The sequence below is a fragment of the Sinocyclocheilus grahami genome, unplaced genomic scaffold (genome assembly GCF_001515645.1).
Source record: "Sinocyclocheilus grahami isolate Dianchi unplaced genomic scaffold, SAMN03320097.WGS_v1.1 scaffold1066.1, whole genome shotgun sequence".
Taxonomy (NCBI): Eukaryota; Metazoa; Chordata; class Actinopteri; order Cypriniformes; family Cyprinidae; genus Sinocyclocheilus; species Sinocyclocheilus grahami.
Genome location: NW_015506245.1, coordinates 74,930 through 94,778, shown reverse-complemented (window position 1 = coordinate 94,778; position 19,849 = coordinate 74,930). Strand labels below are relative to the sequence as shown.

At 37.3% G+C, this 19,849-nt stretch overlaps 1 protein-coding gene across 1 annotated transcript in view; it reads right to left on the bottom strand.

The window, feature by feature from the left end:
* trmt44 (tRNA methyltransferase 44 homolog) overlaps positions 1-19,849 on the bottom strand; it is a 103,808-nt gene that overhangs the window by 67,011 nt on the left and 16,948 nt on the right. The window contains exons 4-7 of the mRNA XM_016251661.1: positions 16,977-17,045; positions 16,582-16,689; positions 16,184-16,255; positions 6,802-6,908 (exon numbers count right to left, since the gene is read on the bottom strand). Of these exons, the coding sequence (XP_016107147.1) occupies positions 6,802-6,908; positions 16,184-16,255; positions 16,582-16,689; positions 16,977-17,045 (356 nt within the window). The remainder of the gene's footprint in view (positions 1-6,801; positions 6,909-16,183; positions 16,256-16,581; positions 16,690-16,976; positions 17,046-19,849) is intronic.

The window sequence follows — 19,849 nt, the reverse complement described above, 5'->3', positions numbered from 1 at the left end:
TTTTGTTAAGAAAAATATAAAGTTAAACAGGACACATTCTAATGTCTGAGGAAAAAACTAAATTTAATGTTGTATAATACTTTTATTTTTTTGATGCTGGAAACACCCTTTTAGTCTTTGACTAAAGTGTCGCCGACTTCATCTCTTAATCTGAAAACAAAGAAAGCACTAGTTTATCAAATTATTAAAATGTTAATGCAGTCTCCTTACTGTTTTACCCTGAAACATTCATAATCATTACCTCTGCCGGTGTGCTGTGGCAAGCTTTATGCATGTACTTGAGCACTTATTAGGCTATGTATGCAATTAAAGGCTCATTATAATGATTTTAATGGTTTATTAAAGGGATAGTTCACCCAAAAATGAAAATTAGGCTGCGTTTTACTCACCCCCGAGGCATCCTAGGTGTATATGACTTTCTTCTTTCAGACGAATCCAGTCGGAATTCTATAAAAAATTGTCTTTGATCTTCCAAGCTGTTTAATGCCACTCAGCGGGTGTTGCATTGCTTCAGTCCAAAAGACGTGAAATAAAAAGCTCCCTTCCATAAAAAAAAAAAAATAAAAAGTGTCTCTCACGGCTCCAGGGGGTGAAAAAAAGGCCTCCTGTAGCGAATCGATGCGTTTTTGTAAGAAAAATATCCATATTCAAAACGTAATAATCACTTGAATCTAGCTTGCGCTCACACTGTTGTAAACAAAGCATCAAATGCGCCGCTCAGAAGTGACGCACGCGGAAATGCAGCGGAGAGATCAAAACAAAACAACGGTCACTAATTAGACATCAGACAGCCAAGGGGCAGAAGGGGTTGTATAGCCTGGCCTGGAAGACAAGGGGCAGACAGTGTCTAAACAAGATGTAAGAGTGAAGCAGAAAGTATCAGTAACACTGTTAGCATCAATAGATGATAACTGTTTAGGGGAAGGAAGCCCATTTGTCCATAGCAGGAAAACCATAGCAGATAGCCGTGAGGGTGAGTGCGAGCGCAGGTTACGTCAAAAGATGACATGTGGAGGGGTATGTGTTGTGTCAGGAACCATGCTGAGGTTAAGAGTGAGGAGGAAATGATCCAAGGTGTACAGTGGAGTAACCAGTACATGATCAGTGGAGCAGTGTTGTGTGTAAATAAGGTCCAGTTGGTTGCCTGATTTGTGAGTAGCCGTAGTTAACACTCTCTTGAGATCAAAAGAGGCAAGCAGAGTGTGGAAGTCTGCAGCCTGAGGTTTATCTAGGTGGATGTTGAAGTCTCCAAGCATAACTAGGGGAGTACCATCCTCAGGAAAGGTTGAGAGCAGCACATCTAATTCATTCAAGAAGTTACCTTGTGGTCCTGGGGGTCAATAAACAACTACAAAATGGTTTTTAAAAGGGTGTACAATAGTGACAATGTGATTCAAAGGAGCTGCTAATACCCAGAGAAGGTAAAGGAATACATTTCCAATCATAAGAGATAAGCAGACCAGTACCTCCACCTCTTCCAGTTAGACGGGGAGTGTGGGAAAATGAGAAATTATTGGAGAGTGCTGCAGGAGTAGCAGTGTCCTCTCGTTTGAGCCACGTCTCTGTCAGGGCCATGAGGTTTAGTCTTGAATGAGTAGTAATAGATGTAATGCAATCTGCTTTGTTTACTGCAGACTGACAATTCCAGAGACGAATAGAAAAAAAAGTAGTGTATTAGCAGACATAGGCAAAGTGCACAGGTTGTTAGGATTGCGCTGCCTATAGTGTGTGATACATGGTTTGCGAGTGGTAATAATAATAGGGATATGAAAACACATAGTAAGAGTTGGTCATAAAAACTGAAACAGAAGTGAAAAAACGTGTAAAAAAGTCTGTGTCTGTGTCCCTGCACGGTAGAATCAATGGTCTTTACACTCTTCGGTCTTCACACGAGGGCTGCCGCGGTGTACTAACCTTTTTTATACCCATTTGACAAAACGGAAATTTAATTCAGCTGAACACAGTTTACTGTTTATCACAAAAAAGGGCTAAGCAAGTGCACAACACTGACAAGGTATGCGATACAGTATACGAGACCAAATGCAACTTCAGCACGTCTTAACACAGTAAACAAAACAAGTGTTTCCTAGCAACGACAACTGCGCTAAACACTAATGAGACAAGAAATAAATACACTTACGATCTGCTTTTAACTTCGGCTGATTGACTGCTTCTTTCAAAGAGTATTTCTTTACACTGTCTTTTGCTAGCGCTTAAACACACTTTACTGTTTATCACAACAAAGGGCTAAGCAAGCGCACAACGCTGACAATGTATGCGAAACAGTATAAAAGGTCTTAAAAGACCTTTTTTTACAACATGGTAATTGAGGAATAAATAGCCTAAACTTTTGTTATCCTTGCAGCGCGTTAGTTATGCAGTAATATTGCGTGGCAAATTAATAAATTTTAAATTAATAATAAAAGTAACTTCATAATAATAATAGGCTTAATAAAATAAGAATTTAACAACCTACATTTATTGGAAACGTCAAATCCTCTTAATATTGCCAATAATTTATGTTTTTGACAACGCCTCTGGCTATTGTCGATACAAAATCATCGTCTTTCGACGCAACCCAGCACAGGGAGGTTATCGCGGGGCTGTCTGCTACGTCACTGGGCAGACAGTACATTGCCCGTTACGTCGTTTGGGCTGCCTTGTTGAGCGCAGTGACACTGAGAACATTATATTTTCTTTTTTTAATTCCAAATATAATATGATTAGTCCAACGAATTGTTCGGTTTGTAATGCGTACCGAACCGAAAGCCTCGAATATATATATACAAGTCTCTTGTGCTCATCAAGGCTGTACTTATTTGATCAAAAATACAGAAAACAACTGTAATATTGTGATATATTATTTCAATTTCTAATATTGGTTTTCTGTTTTAATATATTTTAAAATATAATTTATTTCTGTGATCAAAGCTGAATTTTCAGCATCATTACTGCAGTCTTCAGTGTCACATGATCCTTCAGAAATCATTCTAATATGCTGATTTATTATCAGTGCTGGAAACAGTTGTGCTGCTTAGTTTTTTTTGTTTTTTTTTTGGAAATATTTTTTTCTGGATTCTTTTATGGAAAAAAAAGTAAAAAAAATAATAGGGATATGAAAACACATAGTAAGAGTTGGTCATAAAAACTGAAACAGAAGTGAAAAAACGTGTAAAAAAGTCTGTGTCTGTGTCCCTGCACGGTAGAATCAATGGTCTTTACACTCTTCGGTCTTCACACGAGGGCTGCCGCGGTGTACTAACCTTTTTTATACCCATTTGACAAAACGGAAATTTAATTCAGCTGAACACAGTTTACTGTTTATCACAAAAAAGGGCTAAGCAAGTGCACAACACTGACAAGGTATGCGATACAGTATACGAGACCAAATGCAACTTCAGCACGTCTTAACACAGTAAACAAAACAAGTGTTTCCTAGCAACGACAACTGCGCTAAACACTAATGAGACAAGAAATAAATACACTTACGATCTGCTTTTAACTTCGGCTGATTGACTGCTTCTTTCAAAGAGTATTTCTTTACACTGTCTTTTGCTAGCGCTTAAACACACTTTACTGTTTATCACAACAAAGGGCTAAGCAAGCGCACAACGCTGACAATGTATGCGAAACAGTATAAAAGGTCTTAAAAGACCTTTTTTTACAACATGGTAATTGAGGAATAAATAGCCTAAACTTTTGTTATCCTTGCAGCGCGTTAGTTATGCAGTAATATTGCGTGGCAAATTAATAAATTTTAAATTAATAATAAAAGTAACTTCATAATAATAATAGGCTTAATAAAATAAGAATTTAACAACCTACATTTATTGGAAACGTCAAATCCTCTTAATATTGCCAATAATTTATGTTTTTGACAACGCCTCTGGCTATTGTCGATACAAAATCATCGTCTTTCGACGCAACCCAGCACAGGGAGGTTATCGCGGGGCTGTCTGCTACGTCACTGGGCAGACAGTACATTGCCCGTTACGTCGTTTGGGCTGCCTTGTTGAGCGCAGTGACACTGAGAACATTATATTTTCTTTTTTTAATTCCAAATATAATATGATTAGTCCAACGAATTGTTCGGTTTGTAATGCGTACCGAACCGAAAGCCTCGAATATATATATACAAGTCTCTTGTGCTCATCAAGGCTGTACTTATTTGATCAAAAATACAGAAAACAACTGTAATATTGTGATATATTATTTCAATTTCTAATATTGGTTTTCTGTTTTAATATATTTTAAAATATAATTTATTTCTGTGATCAAAGCTGAATTTTCAGCATCATTACTGCAGTCTTCAGTGTCACATGATCCTTCAGAAATCATTCTAATATGCTGATTTATTATCAGTGCTGGAAACAGTTGTGCTGCTTAGTTTTTTTTGTTTTTTTTTTGGAAATATTTTTTTCTGGATTCTTTTATGGAAAAAAAAGTAAAAAAAACAGCATTTATTTCAAATTAAAATCTTTTCTAACTCTAATGAGTCTTTACTATAATTTTTTATCCATTTAAGACATCCTTGCTGAATAAAAGTATTCATTACTTTCAAAAATAGAAAGCAAAAAAATTTACTGACTCCAAACTTTTGAATGGTAGTGTTTATTGTAACACAATATTTCCATTTTGAATAAATGCTGTGTTTTTATTTTTTATTTATATTCATAAAAGAATCCTGTAAAAAGTATCACAGGTTCCAAAAAACATGAAGCAGCACAACTGTTTCCAACATTGATAATATATCAGCATATTAGAATGATTTCTGAAGGATCATGTGACACTGAAGACTGGAGTAATGATGCTGAAAATTCAGCTTTGCATCACAGGAATAAATGATATTTTAAAGTATATTAAAATAGAAACTGTTATTTCACAAAATAACAGTTTTTTTTTGTATATTTGATCAAATAAATACAGCCTTGATGAGCACAAGAAACTTCGGTAAAACACATTAATATTAAAAATCTTACTGATCCCAAACTTCTGAACGGTAGTGTATATATACAGTATATGATTATTTATATAAATATGTGATTATATAAATATGATTAAAAGATGAATATGAGACAAAACCACAAATTGTCACATTTTATTATTGGGTGTTTCAACACAAATGTTTTACCAACTAAGAAGATCAGCACTTTTAGAGTTTCATCCCCCTACCTGATGTGAGCATAAGTATTGGAACAGTTGCCTCACAGGTCCTTCTAAGTGATCAGCTATGTCCTGTTGCATTAATTCTTCAGATATTAAAAGCAGGCAATGTGTCATATCAGTTATATCCATATCCTTTAGTCTTGCATTCAATGACGACACACACAAACCAGGATGAAGATGAGAGAGCTGACTTTGAGAGAAAAGCAAGCAATTTGGATGCTAAAAGAAAAGAGGAAGTCAATTCAAAAACAAAGGACATGGAGAAATCAAGAGTTTGGAAACCAACGGCAACATCAGCAACCAACAACGTCCTGATTGGCTGAGGAAAACAACAGCAGTTGATGACAGGCAAATCATAAAAGCTGTGAAAAAGAACCCTAAAATACGTGTCTGTAAAATCACCAACAACCTCCAGAAAGCTGGAGTGAATCTACTCTCTAAAATCTACTGTCCGCTGGAGACTTTGACACAGAGTTACAGATGCTACACAGCAAGATACAAACCTCTGATCAGCACCAAAAATAGAAAGGCACGATTAGAGTTTGCAAAAGCCAGTAGAGTTTTGGAAAAGAGTTTTATGGACAGATGAGACAAAGATTATCCTTTATTTAAGTGATGGGAAAACAAAAGTGTGGAGAAAAAAGGGAACTGCAAATAATCCGAAGCATACAGCCTCATCTGTAAAGCATGGTGGAGGTGGTGTCATGGCATGGGCATGCATGGCTGTCTCTGGAACAGGCTCTCTCAATTTTAATGACGACTTAATGTATGATAACAGCAGCAGAATTAATTTGGAAGTGTACAAAACCATCTTGGCTACCAATATTCAAGAAAATGCCACCAGACTCATCAGAAAACGCTTCATATTGCATCAGGACAATGACCCAAAACACCCTGCCAGTTCAGTCAAGGAGTTTATCAGGGCAAAGAAATGGAAAGTCTCAGATTGCCCAAATCAATCTCCAGATTTAAATCTGATTGAACATTAATTTCACCAGCTGAAGAGGAGACTAAAGGCAAAAACTCCCCAAAACAAGCAACAGTTGGAATTGGCTGCATTAAAGGCTGGGAAAAGCATTTCAAAGGATAAGACCCTGATAAGAGTCTGGTGATGTCTATGGGTCACAGACTCACTGCTGTGATTGCGCGCAAGAGATCTGCAACAAAATAATAGCTTTTAATCTTTTACATCTGCCTTATGTTCATCTGTCCCAAATACTTATGCTCACATCAGATAGTGGGATGAATTTTAAAAGTGCTGTCCTTTTTATATGGTAAAACATGTGTTGAAACAGCTAATAACATAATGTGACATTCTGTAGTTTTTTCTCATATTCATCTTTTAATCATATTTGCAAATGTCTTGACTCCACAGCAAACAAAGCAATTTTGTCTTTACTGTTTCAATACTTATGGAGAGCACTGTATATACAGTATATCTCATACTCACCAAGTCTGCATGTATTTGATCATAACTGCAGTAAAAACTGTAATACTGTTAAACATTATTACAATTTAAAATGTGCATTTTAAAATGTATTCCTGTGATGGAAAAGCTGAATACTCCAGTTTCATTTACAAGAGAACAGGTATTTTCTCAACACTTGGACTAAATGTCCTATGCTGAAGACTTGCCTGGCTGCTATTACAGGGATCCATGGTGTAAGCTCATCTGAGTGGTTTCCAATCAGCCAGTCCGTGGTGGGGAAGAGGAAGTCATTGCTGGGTGTGATGGCATTTTCCTGAAATAGATAAGATCACCCGCTGCATCTCATTATCATTGGATGAAAGTGTAATGAAACTGGTATTGGTGACAGTATGTAAATGATCAACAACCTGAAGTCCATTACCAAGTTAAAGTTTTATAAACCATGTAGTGAGGGGATTAAATGTCTTTTGATAACCATAAAATGCAAGCACAATTTAAGGCGATAGTTCTAATGGATGTGCAGTTCAAGACGGTAATTACAAAGTGGATAGAGAGTCTGCAAGATAATAGTTACACACAGGGCACATTCGAATTAAACTCTGCTGATGACAAATTGAGACCCGTTTTGGCAAAATGAGTTGGAATGTGCACAGTCTAATTTTGAGCTACAGGCAAAAGTAGTGAAAAATGTCAGTTTTGGTCGAATTTGAGGTTTTCACAAAAATGAGTTCATTAAGCCCTCTTCTAGCATTCCCAATGCTCCAGATAGTAATTAAACATCTAAAATTATCTTTATTTGTACGTTTTCTGAGAGTAGTACCTTTTTCTCTGCTCACTTCTGGACTGCTGCTGCTTCTCATCACAAGTTGTAGGCTTTTTGTTAATATGCTTTTGTGAATATTCATATTGAATTCTTAATGACATGAGTCCAAACCAGAACTGATTTTCAAACCCATGCTGATGAAAACAAAACGATCGTGATGACTGACATTTGCAAAGTGTGTGTATAAGACGGGCCTCTCTGAGAGCACGCAAGCTCCCTATAAAGTACATTATTGTGAAATATGTCTAGGCGAGATTCACACAAATATAATCTGTTATGTCTTATATGAACGTTTAGTTAATGATTGGGGGAAAATCTGATGTGTAACATTTAGGGCTGTGACGGTGGCAGGTTTTTACCACCACGGTCGTAACGGACCAACTACCGTCAGTGGCACGGTGTTGTTATATATATATATATATATATATATATAATTTATATTAATAATATATATATAAAAATTCTATATGAAACTAATATATATATATATATATATATATATATATATATAAAATGACACACAAGAAAGAAATAAATGAGGCTTGATCATCTATTAACACACGTGCATGTTTTTTTTTAGCACTTCCGTCAGTGAACACGCAGCCTGCAAAACACAAAAATAAATATCAAAGAAACTAAATACAGTTAAATAAGAAAATAGCCTTAAATAAAAACGTTAAATACACCGTCTACACCGGACGAGAGCGGCGCGGCACGACTAAATAGGCTATAATCAGTGATGTTGTCTACACTGGATGTGGTGCGACATGACACGACAAATCCCCGACAATAAACTGATGCCTCGTCCTATTTATGATGTACTGACACAAAGTTCAAATGTCCTGTAGACATTGTTGATGTTCTGATCAAGATGGCGCCAGTGTGTTTGCCGGCATGCCTTCAGGCATTGGAATTTATTTGCCTGTTAATTATGTACCTGTTCAACCCTGGTGCCCTCTGCCAAGTGGTAAAGCCATGTTGTGCTACGATCGTCAATCTCTTATAAGTATTCGAACGTCTATGTTGGCGTTGGGATCCCGGGACGTTTGTCACCATAGTTTCGCTCATTCCGTGGTGTTGCTTTTGGTTCCTGTGGAGCTGCTTCGGCGACGGTGTTCCCAGCAAAGGAAGAAAGGCCGTAAAAAACGTGGGAAACGAGGAGGACTTCTGATTAAGTATAAACGATTTTGGGCCTCCCAAAGGAATTGTTTGGTGCCGCATATGGACTATTCCAGCTTTGGGGAATTAAGACGCTCATGGGTGGTTCCCGTTGAGTCTACCGGGATGCTTCCAGCTTATCGGCGTGGCCAACGGCTTTCGCGTCATTTGAACGGAGGAGTAAATGTCAGCAATCTTCGATCGCTCAAACGAGATAAGTGCATGAATTTTCCACCAGTTGATAACACCATCTCAGTCAAGATGGCGTTAATAAATGCGAGGTCCATGGTGAATAAAACTTTTATTTTAAATGATTACTGTTCATCAAATAACTTGGACTTCTTTTTTGTGACTGAAACTTGGCTTGACGCGTTGGACTTAAGTCCTTTGTCTGAACTTGGTCCTTTTAATTATCTATTTTTTAATTCGCCTAGAACTTCTGGAAGAGGTGGCGGTATTGCAACAGTGTACAAAAATCATTTTAAATGTAGTCAACTGCCGTCCAGGAAATATACTAGTTTTGAATTACAATTATTTAGGGTTGATTCTGTTTCTTCACTGTTATGTGCACTTATTTATAGACCTCCAAGGTATAATAAGGATTTTATTGATGCATTTTCAGAGTTTTTGTCTGTCACAATTCCTACTTGTGATCATTTTCTTATACTTGGTGATTTTAATATACATGTGTGCTGTTCCTCTAAGCCATTGGCTAGTGAATTTTTGCAGTTGATCGATTCATTTAATTTTACTCAGTTTGTGTCAGGATCTACTCATAGAGCTGGCCATACTCTTGATCTTGTATTGTCTTTGGGTCTCTCTATTACTAATGTTGTGGTAAATGATGCTTGTTTTTCTGATCATCTGTTAGTTTGTTTTGATGCTGCATTTCCTTCACTGAATACAGTAAGCAATAGGTCTGGCCACTTCACTCGTTTTATAAATACTTCAACTGTTGATACATTTTCTGAGGCCTTTGTTGCCTCATCATTCTGTCATGATTTAGAGTTTTCTTCTCCGGATCTTAGTGTGGATGGGTATTTTAATTATTTTAATTCGGTTTGTACAGAAATTTTAGATGAGATTGCTCCCTTAAAATATAGGGAATAAAAAAAACAATCACAGCCATGGATGAATGATGAAATCCGTACGTCAAGGAAAATTTGCAGAAGGGCTGAACGAAAATGGAAGAAGGATAGGCTGCAAGTATAATTTGATATGTTAAGAGAAGCTTTGACAAATGTTCAGTCTACGGTGAAGGGTGCAAAAGCAAAATATTTCTCAAATATAATCAATAAGAACTCAAACAAGCCTAATATTTTATTTAATACGATTAATAAAGTGATTTTTCCTGCGCCTACTAATTGTCTCGAGGCTACTCAAAAGATGTGTGAGGATTTTTTGCAATTCTTTGTAAACAAAAATGATAATCTTCGGTCACAGATTAGACCAGTAACGACCTTTCATTTTGAGTTAAATCATCAGAGTTCATTTAGTAGTTTTGAACCTATTTCTTTACCTCAGTTGGAGCATATACAGTGGGTACGGAAAGTATTCAGACCCCCTTAAATTTTTCACTCTTTGTTATATTGCAGCCATTTGCTAAAATCATTTAAGTTAATTTTTTTTCCTCATTAATGTACACACAGCACCCCATATTGACAGAAAAACACAGACCACTTCTTAAGAAACCAAATTTGGACTATACTGTTTTAAGTAATTACCGACCAATATCAAAACTACCTTTCTTATCGAAAATTTTAGAGAAGGTTGTTCAATCTCAGCTTGCGTCATATTTAGATATGAATGATGTTATAGATATGTTTCAGTCAGGTTTTAGATCTCTTCATAGTACAGAATTCACCCTTCTTAAGGTTTTTAATTATTTTATTGACAGTTGATTCAGGAAAGGTAGTTATTCTTATTTTACTTGATCTCACAGCTGCTTTTGATACCATTGATCATGGTATTTTATTGCAGCGTTTGGAAGATGTTGGTGTTAAGGGTACTGCCTTGGTTTAAGTCATATCTAAAAGATAGATCTTTCTCGGTTTGTCTTGGAGATCTGTCTTGGATCTGTCTTGGAAACTGTTCTTCTCTCACAGCCGCCATCATTGTTGTGTTTAGGGGGAACACGCAGGCGGCGTGACACATGTTTACAACCCCGCCTCTAGCAGCGCGGGGGTGTCGGAATGTTCGAAAACATTATACCATCACTTAGCCTAAAAGCAGTACACGAAACAAGAGAGAGAGAGAGAGAGAGAGAGAGCGAGAGAGAGATAGGAAAAACCGTCTGCTCAACTCTACAACCGGAGGCATTATAGCATTAATATTAAAACAGCTTGCCACTTAATGTTTCAGCTCAACACAGCAGCGGAGCTGAAAGAAATATTATATTAGTCGGGCAGAACAACGTTCGGTAGCATGAAGTGTCAAGACCATGGTGCACGACAAAACATCTGCTGCAGGGCTCTTCAGAGTCCACACCTAATAACGGTACAAACAAGAGTTGAAAGCGTAAGCACCAATTCAAATGAACATGCCTGCATTCGTGCAGCACCGCGAGTAGAGAGAGACAGGAAAAACCATCTCCTCACTCTACAACCTAAGCCACTATGTTAAAATAATAATTATTATTATTATTTACATTTATATAGCACTTTACATGCACTCAAAGCGCTTTACATAGAAGGGGGGAATCTCCTCAACCACCACCAGTGTGCAGCATCCATTAGGATGATGCGACGGCAGCCATATTGCACCAGAACGTCCACCACACACCAGCTTATTGGTGGAGAGGAGACAGAGTGATGAAGCCAATCAGCAGATATGGGGATGGTTAGGAGGCCATGATGGTCAGAGGCCAATGGGCAAATTTGGCCAGGATGCCGAGGTTACACCCCTGCTCTTTTTTGAAGGACATCCTGGAATTTTTAATGACCACAGAGAGTCAGGACCTCGGTTTAACATCTCATCCGAAAGACGGTGCTTTTTGTCAGTATAGTTTCCCCATCACTACACTGGGGCATTAGGACCCACACAGAGCACAGGGTGAGCACCCCCTGCTGGCCTCACTAACACATCTTCCAGCAGCAAGCTAGTTTTCCCAGGAGGTCTCCCATCCAGGTACTGACCAGGCTCAACCCTGCTTAGCCTCAGTGGGTAACCAGTCTTGGGCTACAGGGTGATATGGCAGCTTATAGCTTTCAATAAGAAGGCTTGTCTATAAGAAATACTCTTATACATGAGCTCGTTAACTTATTTGTTTCAGCTGGACGCAACAGCGGAGCTGAAGGAAATAGTTGGGCAAACTAATGCTTGGTAGCACGAAGCGCCAAAACCATAGTGCACGACAAACATCAGCTGCAGGAGTAGGAAGTGGACAATAAAATGAACCTGTCTGCATTAGTGCAGCACCTAAACCACCTGCTCACTGTTAAGCTTGCTATAAGAAATACTCTGCAACACGATCTTCCACTTATTTGTTTCAGCTCAATGTAGCAGCAGAGCTGAAAGAAATAGTAATTAGCTGGGCAAACTAATGCTTGGTAGCTCGAAGCGAAAAAAAACAATGCATGACAAATGTCCTAAAATTAGTGCCAATAATTTTATACAATAAACAAATTTTTGAACAATAAATAGTTGTTTAATAAACTCGAGAAACACTTGATCCAGGGGAGGGAAGAGCAAACAGGGATTTTATAGCAGTAAGCACGCTTAACCCCTATCTTATATCTATAGCGTGTCACCTATGAGCTCGAGAGCTCGAGGCCGCTGTAAAGTATGCATCATCTAATTCGCAGCCCAAAAAAACTATTTACGAGCTTCCGGAGCTGGAATCAGATTTAACGAAACCACCGGACTCACGAGGCGCTCTTCTGATGAACGCACGCGGTCCATGGAAGAGAGTGAGAGAGAAGGGGATTAATTCTATTCGCTCACTCTCCGTACACTCGGGCTTATCGCCAACACCCCAAGCGTCGAGCTCGTGCGGTGCCTCGGCAACCGCAAAACTGGAACAGCGGGGGTTGAACGAAGAAAGTTGAACATTTCCTCAGAAAGAGAGCGAGCCAGAACGCAACACATACAAACACAGATATCACGGGTACAACAATAGATAAAGGTCACGAAGCAGTCTTCATACCCGTTTCCTCGTGTGTCCTAAGCCCCACCTCCAACACACCACGCCGAGACAACATTGCCAACATGCACCATAAACACACACTATGTTCAGTTTGGTCTTAATTATTGCCACAAAGTTTGGTTTTACTTTTCTTAGTTTGTGCTTAAACTAACAGAAAACATTAGCTTTGCTGTTATTTTGGTGTTGCTAATAATTTCCACTCTGTTCTTATCAAATTTGTGTTTGAAATGAATTTCGTTATGTGATGAGAACTGTTGAGGAAAAATAATAGAACCCAATTTTAAGTTCATCATGGTGAAGTTGGACATTCTGGCGGTGATTGTAAGAATGATAAATGCATGTTAATGTCATATAATAATGTCTTGAATAAAATATGCCGATTTTCAGATGTTTCTCTTTCTTTTTGGCAATATCGCCTGTATAGACACATTTCATGATGGTAAGTTTAATTTCCTTAATTATAACAAATGCAGCGTTGTTTTTAAACTTGTAGTCAAGCTATAACGTATTTGATATTTATCATGTATGACTAAAATCAAACAGGGATTAAAAATGAATTCCGAGCAAAAACTGAATTTTAGTTTTTTTTTCCTTTCTGGTAGCCTACTAGTTCGGAGGTATCTTTTGGACCGTTTTTAACTAAATAAAAATAACTGCTTTATTTAATTAGAAGCAGGGTAATTTAAATTTCATTTTTATACTGTAATTTTTATAATTTTTATTTTATTAATCAAAATACATCGCGCACAATATAATATTCAGTGTCGGGCTGCCGAAACTCGAAACGCATGCATGTTGAGGGTCGACCTGAGAAGTCTAATGTCTTCATCGGTTTGTGAAATTAATTAAGAATTTATAGTGCTATATCTCAGCTTAATTAAACAATTATATTGTATACACGGTTTAAAAAATCTGTAAAAATATTGCACTGAAATGTGCGCTGAAGGAATTTGCCTATTTTAATTATACCAGTCATGTTTGTGGTTTTTCATCATTATACAGTCTGTTTAAATAAATATTCAGAAACACATGCAGTGCTACTTTGTCTTTTTTCTGTTTAACGTTTATTAAACTGCAGCTCAAAATAGAATAGGCCTATACCCTAAATAAGGATAAATTATATTGGAACACATCTCCAAAATAATCACATACACAGATGCATGTTGCCATTACAGTAGTCAGCGCCAAACAACAGGCGAATAAAATATAAACTGAGGTTACAAAAGTGATTCAGTCAAGATCAGTGAGGGATTTTCTTTTGTTCTTTGATTAACATTATAATGACTGGCGGCAGCGGCTGCTGTCAATGCATGGATCCAATACACCCTTGTTTTCTTTCTCAACTCTTTACGTTCACTTAAGACATAACTGATCGTATTTATGGGACATTTTAATATAATTCTGTGTGTATTTGTCCATTCGAACGTGTAAAAACACGAGAAAGAGAGCTCAGTCCAGTGTGTGCGCAGCACAGAAAACAGCGTGCAAGTGCAGAAGTGAGTTTAATTTAGTCTTCTTGCAGTTGAATCTTTTGAAATCACAATAAATGCGCATACAGAAATCAAGACGCAGAATCGAAATGTAATTTGATTCCTGACCTTAGGCATCTGATCTGATTTCCGAAATTGGAATAGCTTTTCGATTCCCAACCCTCCTACTAAATTATTTAATTCTTGCATGCAAAAAAATCTGTATGGTGACTATGGAGCTATGTAAAATATTTTTTGCAACTTACTAGGTTTATCATTTGTAATTTTTTTCCCCCGATAATGTCATCGACATCGACATCACGATACTTACGAGACATCGTCGATATACGATAATATCATCATATCGCCCAGCCCTAATCGGAAAACTGATTGTGTCCACCTTAGAGGAGTAAACTGCTCTATAAAATAGATGGCTTAGAACACCAATAATCTCTTTCCGACAGGCAACAGAAGATTCGCTTCCTGAAGGAATTGAAATCTGATGAAATCATACACACATATATGAGCATACGTGACATATGCTCGGGGCGGTGCTAAGCTCTATTGGCCAATGAATTGGCGTGATGGTAAAAGGGCTTCAGACATTCATCACATCGGAGATATTTCCCATAGCGATACATTGAAGTGAACCTATGAAAGGGAACCCTAATATGGGCAAAGACCAAGCGTGCCACTAGTGTCTGTGAATATTAAACTGCAAAAAACTTTTAAATACGAATACTCATGTTCTGCATGTTCATTTAATTACCAGAAAATACACAAAGAATGTGAAAAAATATTATTCATTATTCATTTTAGATGTTTACATTTGGAAAAGCTTTGCTTCCTGCATAAACCTGCCCCTGTTGGTTTGGCTGTATAGCTTGCTTGCCCTATACAGTTACCTTGTTTATTTTCTTAATTCAAGTTATATGTATTTTGTTCGATTTGTGTTTTTTAAGTTATTTATAATAAGTGAAGTTTACTGGTAAGTGCACTGATGTCAGACTCATTTTGAATAATAAAGTTTATTGTTAAATACCCTGCTTCCATTACATAGGCCTATTTGTCACATAGTGACACAAGTGTTTGATCACCACATTTGATCAAACCATTGCAAAAAATGTGTTAAAGTATGTATATTCTGTTTATGTATATACTGCATTCTATATACAGTACCAGTCAAAAGTTTGGACACACGAATGGGAAGTGTGTACAAACCTTTGACTATATTGTACTGTTATATAGCCTACACATAATATCGGCCGATATATCGATATCGGTCTTTTTTTAGTCCGTAATATCGGCATCTGCCCCAAAAAACCCAAATCGGTCGGGCTCTACTGATCAAACATGAAGACCGTAAACACACGACGCGGCAGTATATGGATTATCTGTGCTCTTCTCATCTCTGGTATTTTCATAATAAAGTATATTTATAATCCAATTTTAATCGATATAGCCTTTATTACAGTATTTTTTGCCTCGTTCCATGACAAAAAAGCGGATCAGATCAGATCACAAAACGATCACAATTTAAACAGATCACAAGTTATTTCGAACACTTGACTGATGTTGTGGAGTAAAATCAAGTTATTAAATGTCCTCTTTTGTTGGACAATGCTTCTCTTTAAGTTGTTTGGGGCGTGTTGCTGTTTAATTGCCCGTTAGTGACAGCGCTTGCAGAGCGAGCAGCTTTTACTAATGTGATTGCATACATTAAATTTTAAAAAATCAAACTGCCTAATATATTGAGCGCAAATTATAATAAAACTATATTCATCTTCAGCATGACACGAGCCACAAAATTAATGCAGACGGGCCAGATGCGGCCCGCTGGCCTTCTGTTGAGTACAACAGGTCTACCTACTAGTACATATTAAAATGGCACATTTATAATATATACAATTTTATTGACTTTCCATACTGACCAATGATTAAAGAACAATAAAAGGTAATATATCTTATAAAATAAAAGGTAAATAATATCTTACCTCTAGATGAGTACCAGGCCCATACATGTCCCAGATCTTTCTTTTGCGAATGTCCATGCCCTTTCCAGGATGCTGAAACCCAGGAGTAAATGACTAACTGAGGCCTTAGTCAGTTTAATCAAAACAGAACAGAGTACATGACAGGGGCTGTATATAACTCCCTTTAAGCCCTGAGGGAAGCAGTCAAATTTCTAATCTCTTGTCTAATTAAATGTTACAGAACAGTGATGGGTTCTTATTGTATTTTATTTACACAGACTTCACTGTATCATTGGTTTTAAAACTGGATGAATATTAACAGAGCTCTACAGAGGGACCTGTGTGGGTGATTTACAGACATGAAACATGGTACATGGTTTGGCAATTCAACACTGCAGCAAATGTATTAGTTAACCTACCCCTTCATTGTTCAATATGTGAACTAGAAGGCCATTTCCACAGCCAAGATCCACAAAGGACTGTTTGGTTGTTGTTCCCTTTTCAGCACGCTCTTCACCCCATAAGATCTGCACAGGAGACAGAGAGACAATGTTTTTTTTCTCTGATATGCTCAGAGTCAATAAGACTTCAGTAATAAGATTCAATAAGATGTTTATGAGTCCATTTGTTTAACATGCACAATATATATTTAATTTTATATTAAATTAATATAAATTAATTAATATATTTAATTTCAATATATTTTTTAATTTACTGATTATTAAAGATATTCAGTGAATATTGAGGGTGAAACTATAATAATTTGATTTCTAAAAACAAATATGCATAATAATCAATCAATAGTTCAACCAACCAACAAATATGTAGCAATGGCAACATCTTCAAACACAAACTTCTCTGGATCAGTAACTTCAGGCCAAACCTTGAAAGAAAAACAAAGAGTTTTCTCTTATTTGTCTAAATTGCAGACATTGCAGTACTTTAAATCCAAGGCAACAAACAACGCATAAGGATGGCATGACACTAAAACCCTGGGACCAATGATGTCCATCACAACATATAAATGAATTGTAGTCCTCCACTATATGCAATACTTATGCATATAACAAACTATTATAATTTTATAAAATTTAGGTTTAAAGATTTAGGTACTTAAAGGCACAATATGTAAGATTTCCCAAATGTTTCGAAGAATTTTTAAATCCAGAGAAATAAGCAATTTTAACTAGTGACACGGACCGTGTCCATAGTGCCATTGTGTCGCCTGCCAATGACGTCATAACCCCTCGATTTCCAGAAACTCCAAAGACACTTTAATATGTTGTGCGTTTTAATAGACCGGTGACAACCGCACAGAGTAGCATTATAACAGAACTTTCAAATGTATCTAGTATGATAAAACAGCGCTGATTTTTCCCCCCACATACGCATGACCGGAAGGAGCGAAAGCGGTCGACTGTGGCATAATAAAAGCTCCGCTGCTTTCGAGCCATGTGTCACGCTCTTTCAGCGGCCTCGTTTCGCTTCGACGTCTTTCAGCCTCACCCTGCTTCATTCTACTACGTTAATAAATCATTAGCTCATCCATGAACATGATTACTGCCCGAGTCCCGTCGGATTGCATCGGCTGTGGGGATGAAGACGACAACTCCCATGATTCCACACTCAGTCACGGCATCATCAAACTACGCCTTTGTCTATTTGTTTATTTTGAATACGCGCCCTCTAGCAGCGAAAATTACATATTGTGCCTTTTTAAAGGATTAGTGTAACAGACTTGCAAAAAATGTTTCCGGAATACTCTTTTGTTGGTCAGAGAATAAACATAGCAGTTTTTTGATAGCACCACAGATACATCGTGTTCACTTCTCACTTCAAATAAGTGGCTTTTTTATAGTTTTGTTTTGATTTAGAAACTTTAGAAAGTATTTTAACAAGCTTATAACAAAATGATACACATCACTATAAATTTATAAACATCACAGATAGGAGTCATGCAGGAAGATCAAAGGATGACTAATGATTGATTTAATAAACTTTAAATGGTGATAAAATTGGTGACAAAAATCTAATTTATTTAAATGGTAGCGGGGGCAGAATTGACTGCCTTTATTTCATAATTTTACTGTACTGAGTAACTTGATCTGCACTGTATGACACTATTAACACCCACTGCCAAGATTTTGAAGTGAGGGCCCCTCTTGGACAGAAGAGTGTGTGGCAGGCAAGCAGTTGGGTAGCCTATAGATAGGTAATTAATGGGTTTTGATCTTAATGGGTTTTGAGGCACAAGAGAATGGTGGTCGACCGAAATAGATTTTTTTTTTAACAGCCGATGCCAATCTCTGCCGATGCGTATTTGCTGAATGCTCGCAGTAGATGAGAAGCTATTATAGCATTTACTAATAATAGAAAAACAAAGGATATAATAAATTTTCATATACCCTTTACTAACTTTGTTTAAAAGTTCTTTGTAATAATTTATTAGTCAGAAATACAAAGTTCTGGCATGAAACTTTAGATGGCGCAATCCGATAGATCTAAATCGATATGACATAAAGACATCATTATCATATGGCACAGCTGATTGGTTCTCTCCGTATGGGTAGCCTATGAGCTCGCTGCTCAACATTTAAATACTTGTCAGTGTTTGCTGTAGCAGTGCACTTCAGAAAGTCTGAAATCAACATCTAAGATAAGTGAATGCTCTTTTAATCCATATCGCTGTGTGTATTGCACAGTCTCCCTAATAGAATTAAAAAATGAGCAACCATAAACAAGGTTAAAATAAGTCAATCGCTGTAAGATGCAGTTTGCATCATATGCAGGAGTGAAATATTAAGCATATTAGCAGCAGCTTTTACACATCAGTGTTTATACAGTCTAGAGCATGTAATCACTCGGAGGACATGCCGATAGTAACAGACATGAAAACAGGCTAAATGAAATAAGCACTCGTGTATTCAACCGGGGTTCGCTACATTCAGCGGTGTAATCTCAACGTCACATCAATATGCGCTATCAATATGCGGACTTAATCGGATGACCATTTTCCACAAGTTGACATGATTGTTTAGGGTCTTAATGAACAGTCTACAACATACTTTGGTTTAAATTTCTCAATGGTAGTGTAAAACAACACCCTTTTTACCTTGCCAAAAATAGGTCTTTTCAGAGTAAGCCGTTTTGGTGCATGCCACTTTAAAGGGGTCATATGATGCTATTTTAAAGATCAATATTTGGTGTAACAGAATATGTTGACATGCTTTAATGTTCAAAAAACACATTATTTTTCAAATACTGTACATTATTGTAGGTCCTCTATGCCCTGCCTCTCTCAAACACGTCGTTTTCACAACGTGTTTGACAAGCGCAGTCTGCTCTGATTGGTCAGTGCATTGTGATTGGCCGAACACCACAAGCACGCGTCGGAAATGTAACGCCCCTTACCATAATCGCGAGCTTCAAGCTTTCAAAGTAAATATCAAGACAGTTAATAATGTCGTTAGTTTTACCATCAGTTCAAGCCCGAAAGGGCAACAGAGTCACGTGACAGACACAGTGATTATGCAGTACACAAGCCGCGGTTAAGACAGCTGAAGTGCTATGATTTCTGACAGGCAATTCACTCTACTGTGATGTGACCCTGTTCCCCTCACACACACACACACGACGCATTACTCTGCGCTGCGCAAAACTCCGCATTTGAACAGTCAATAGCAAATA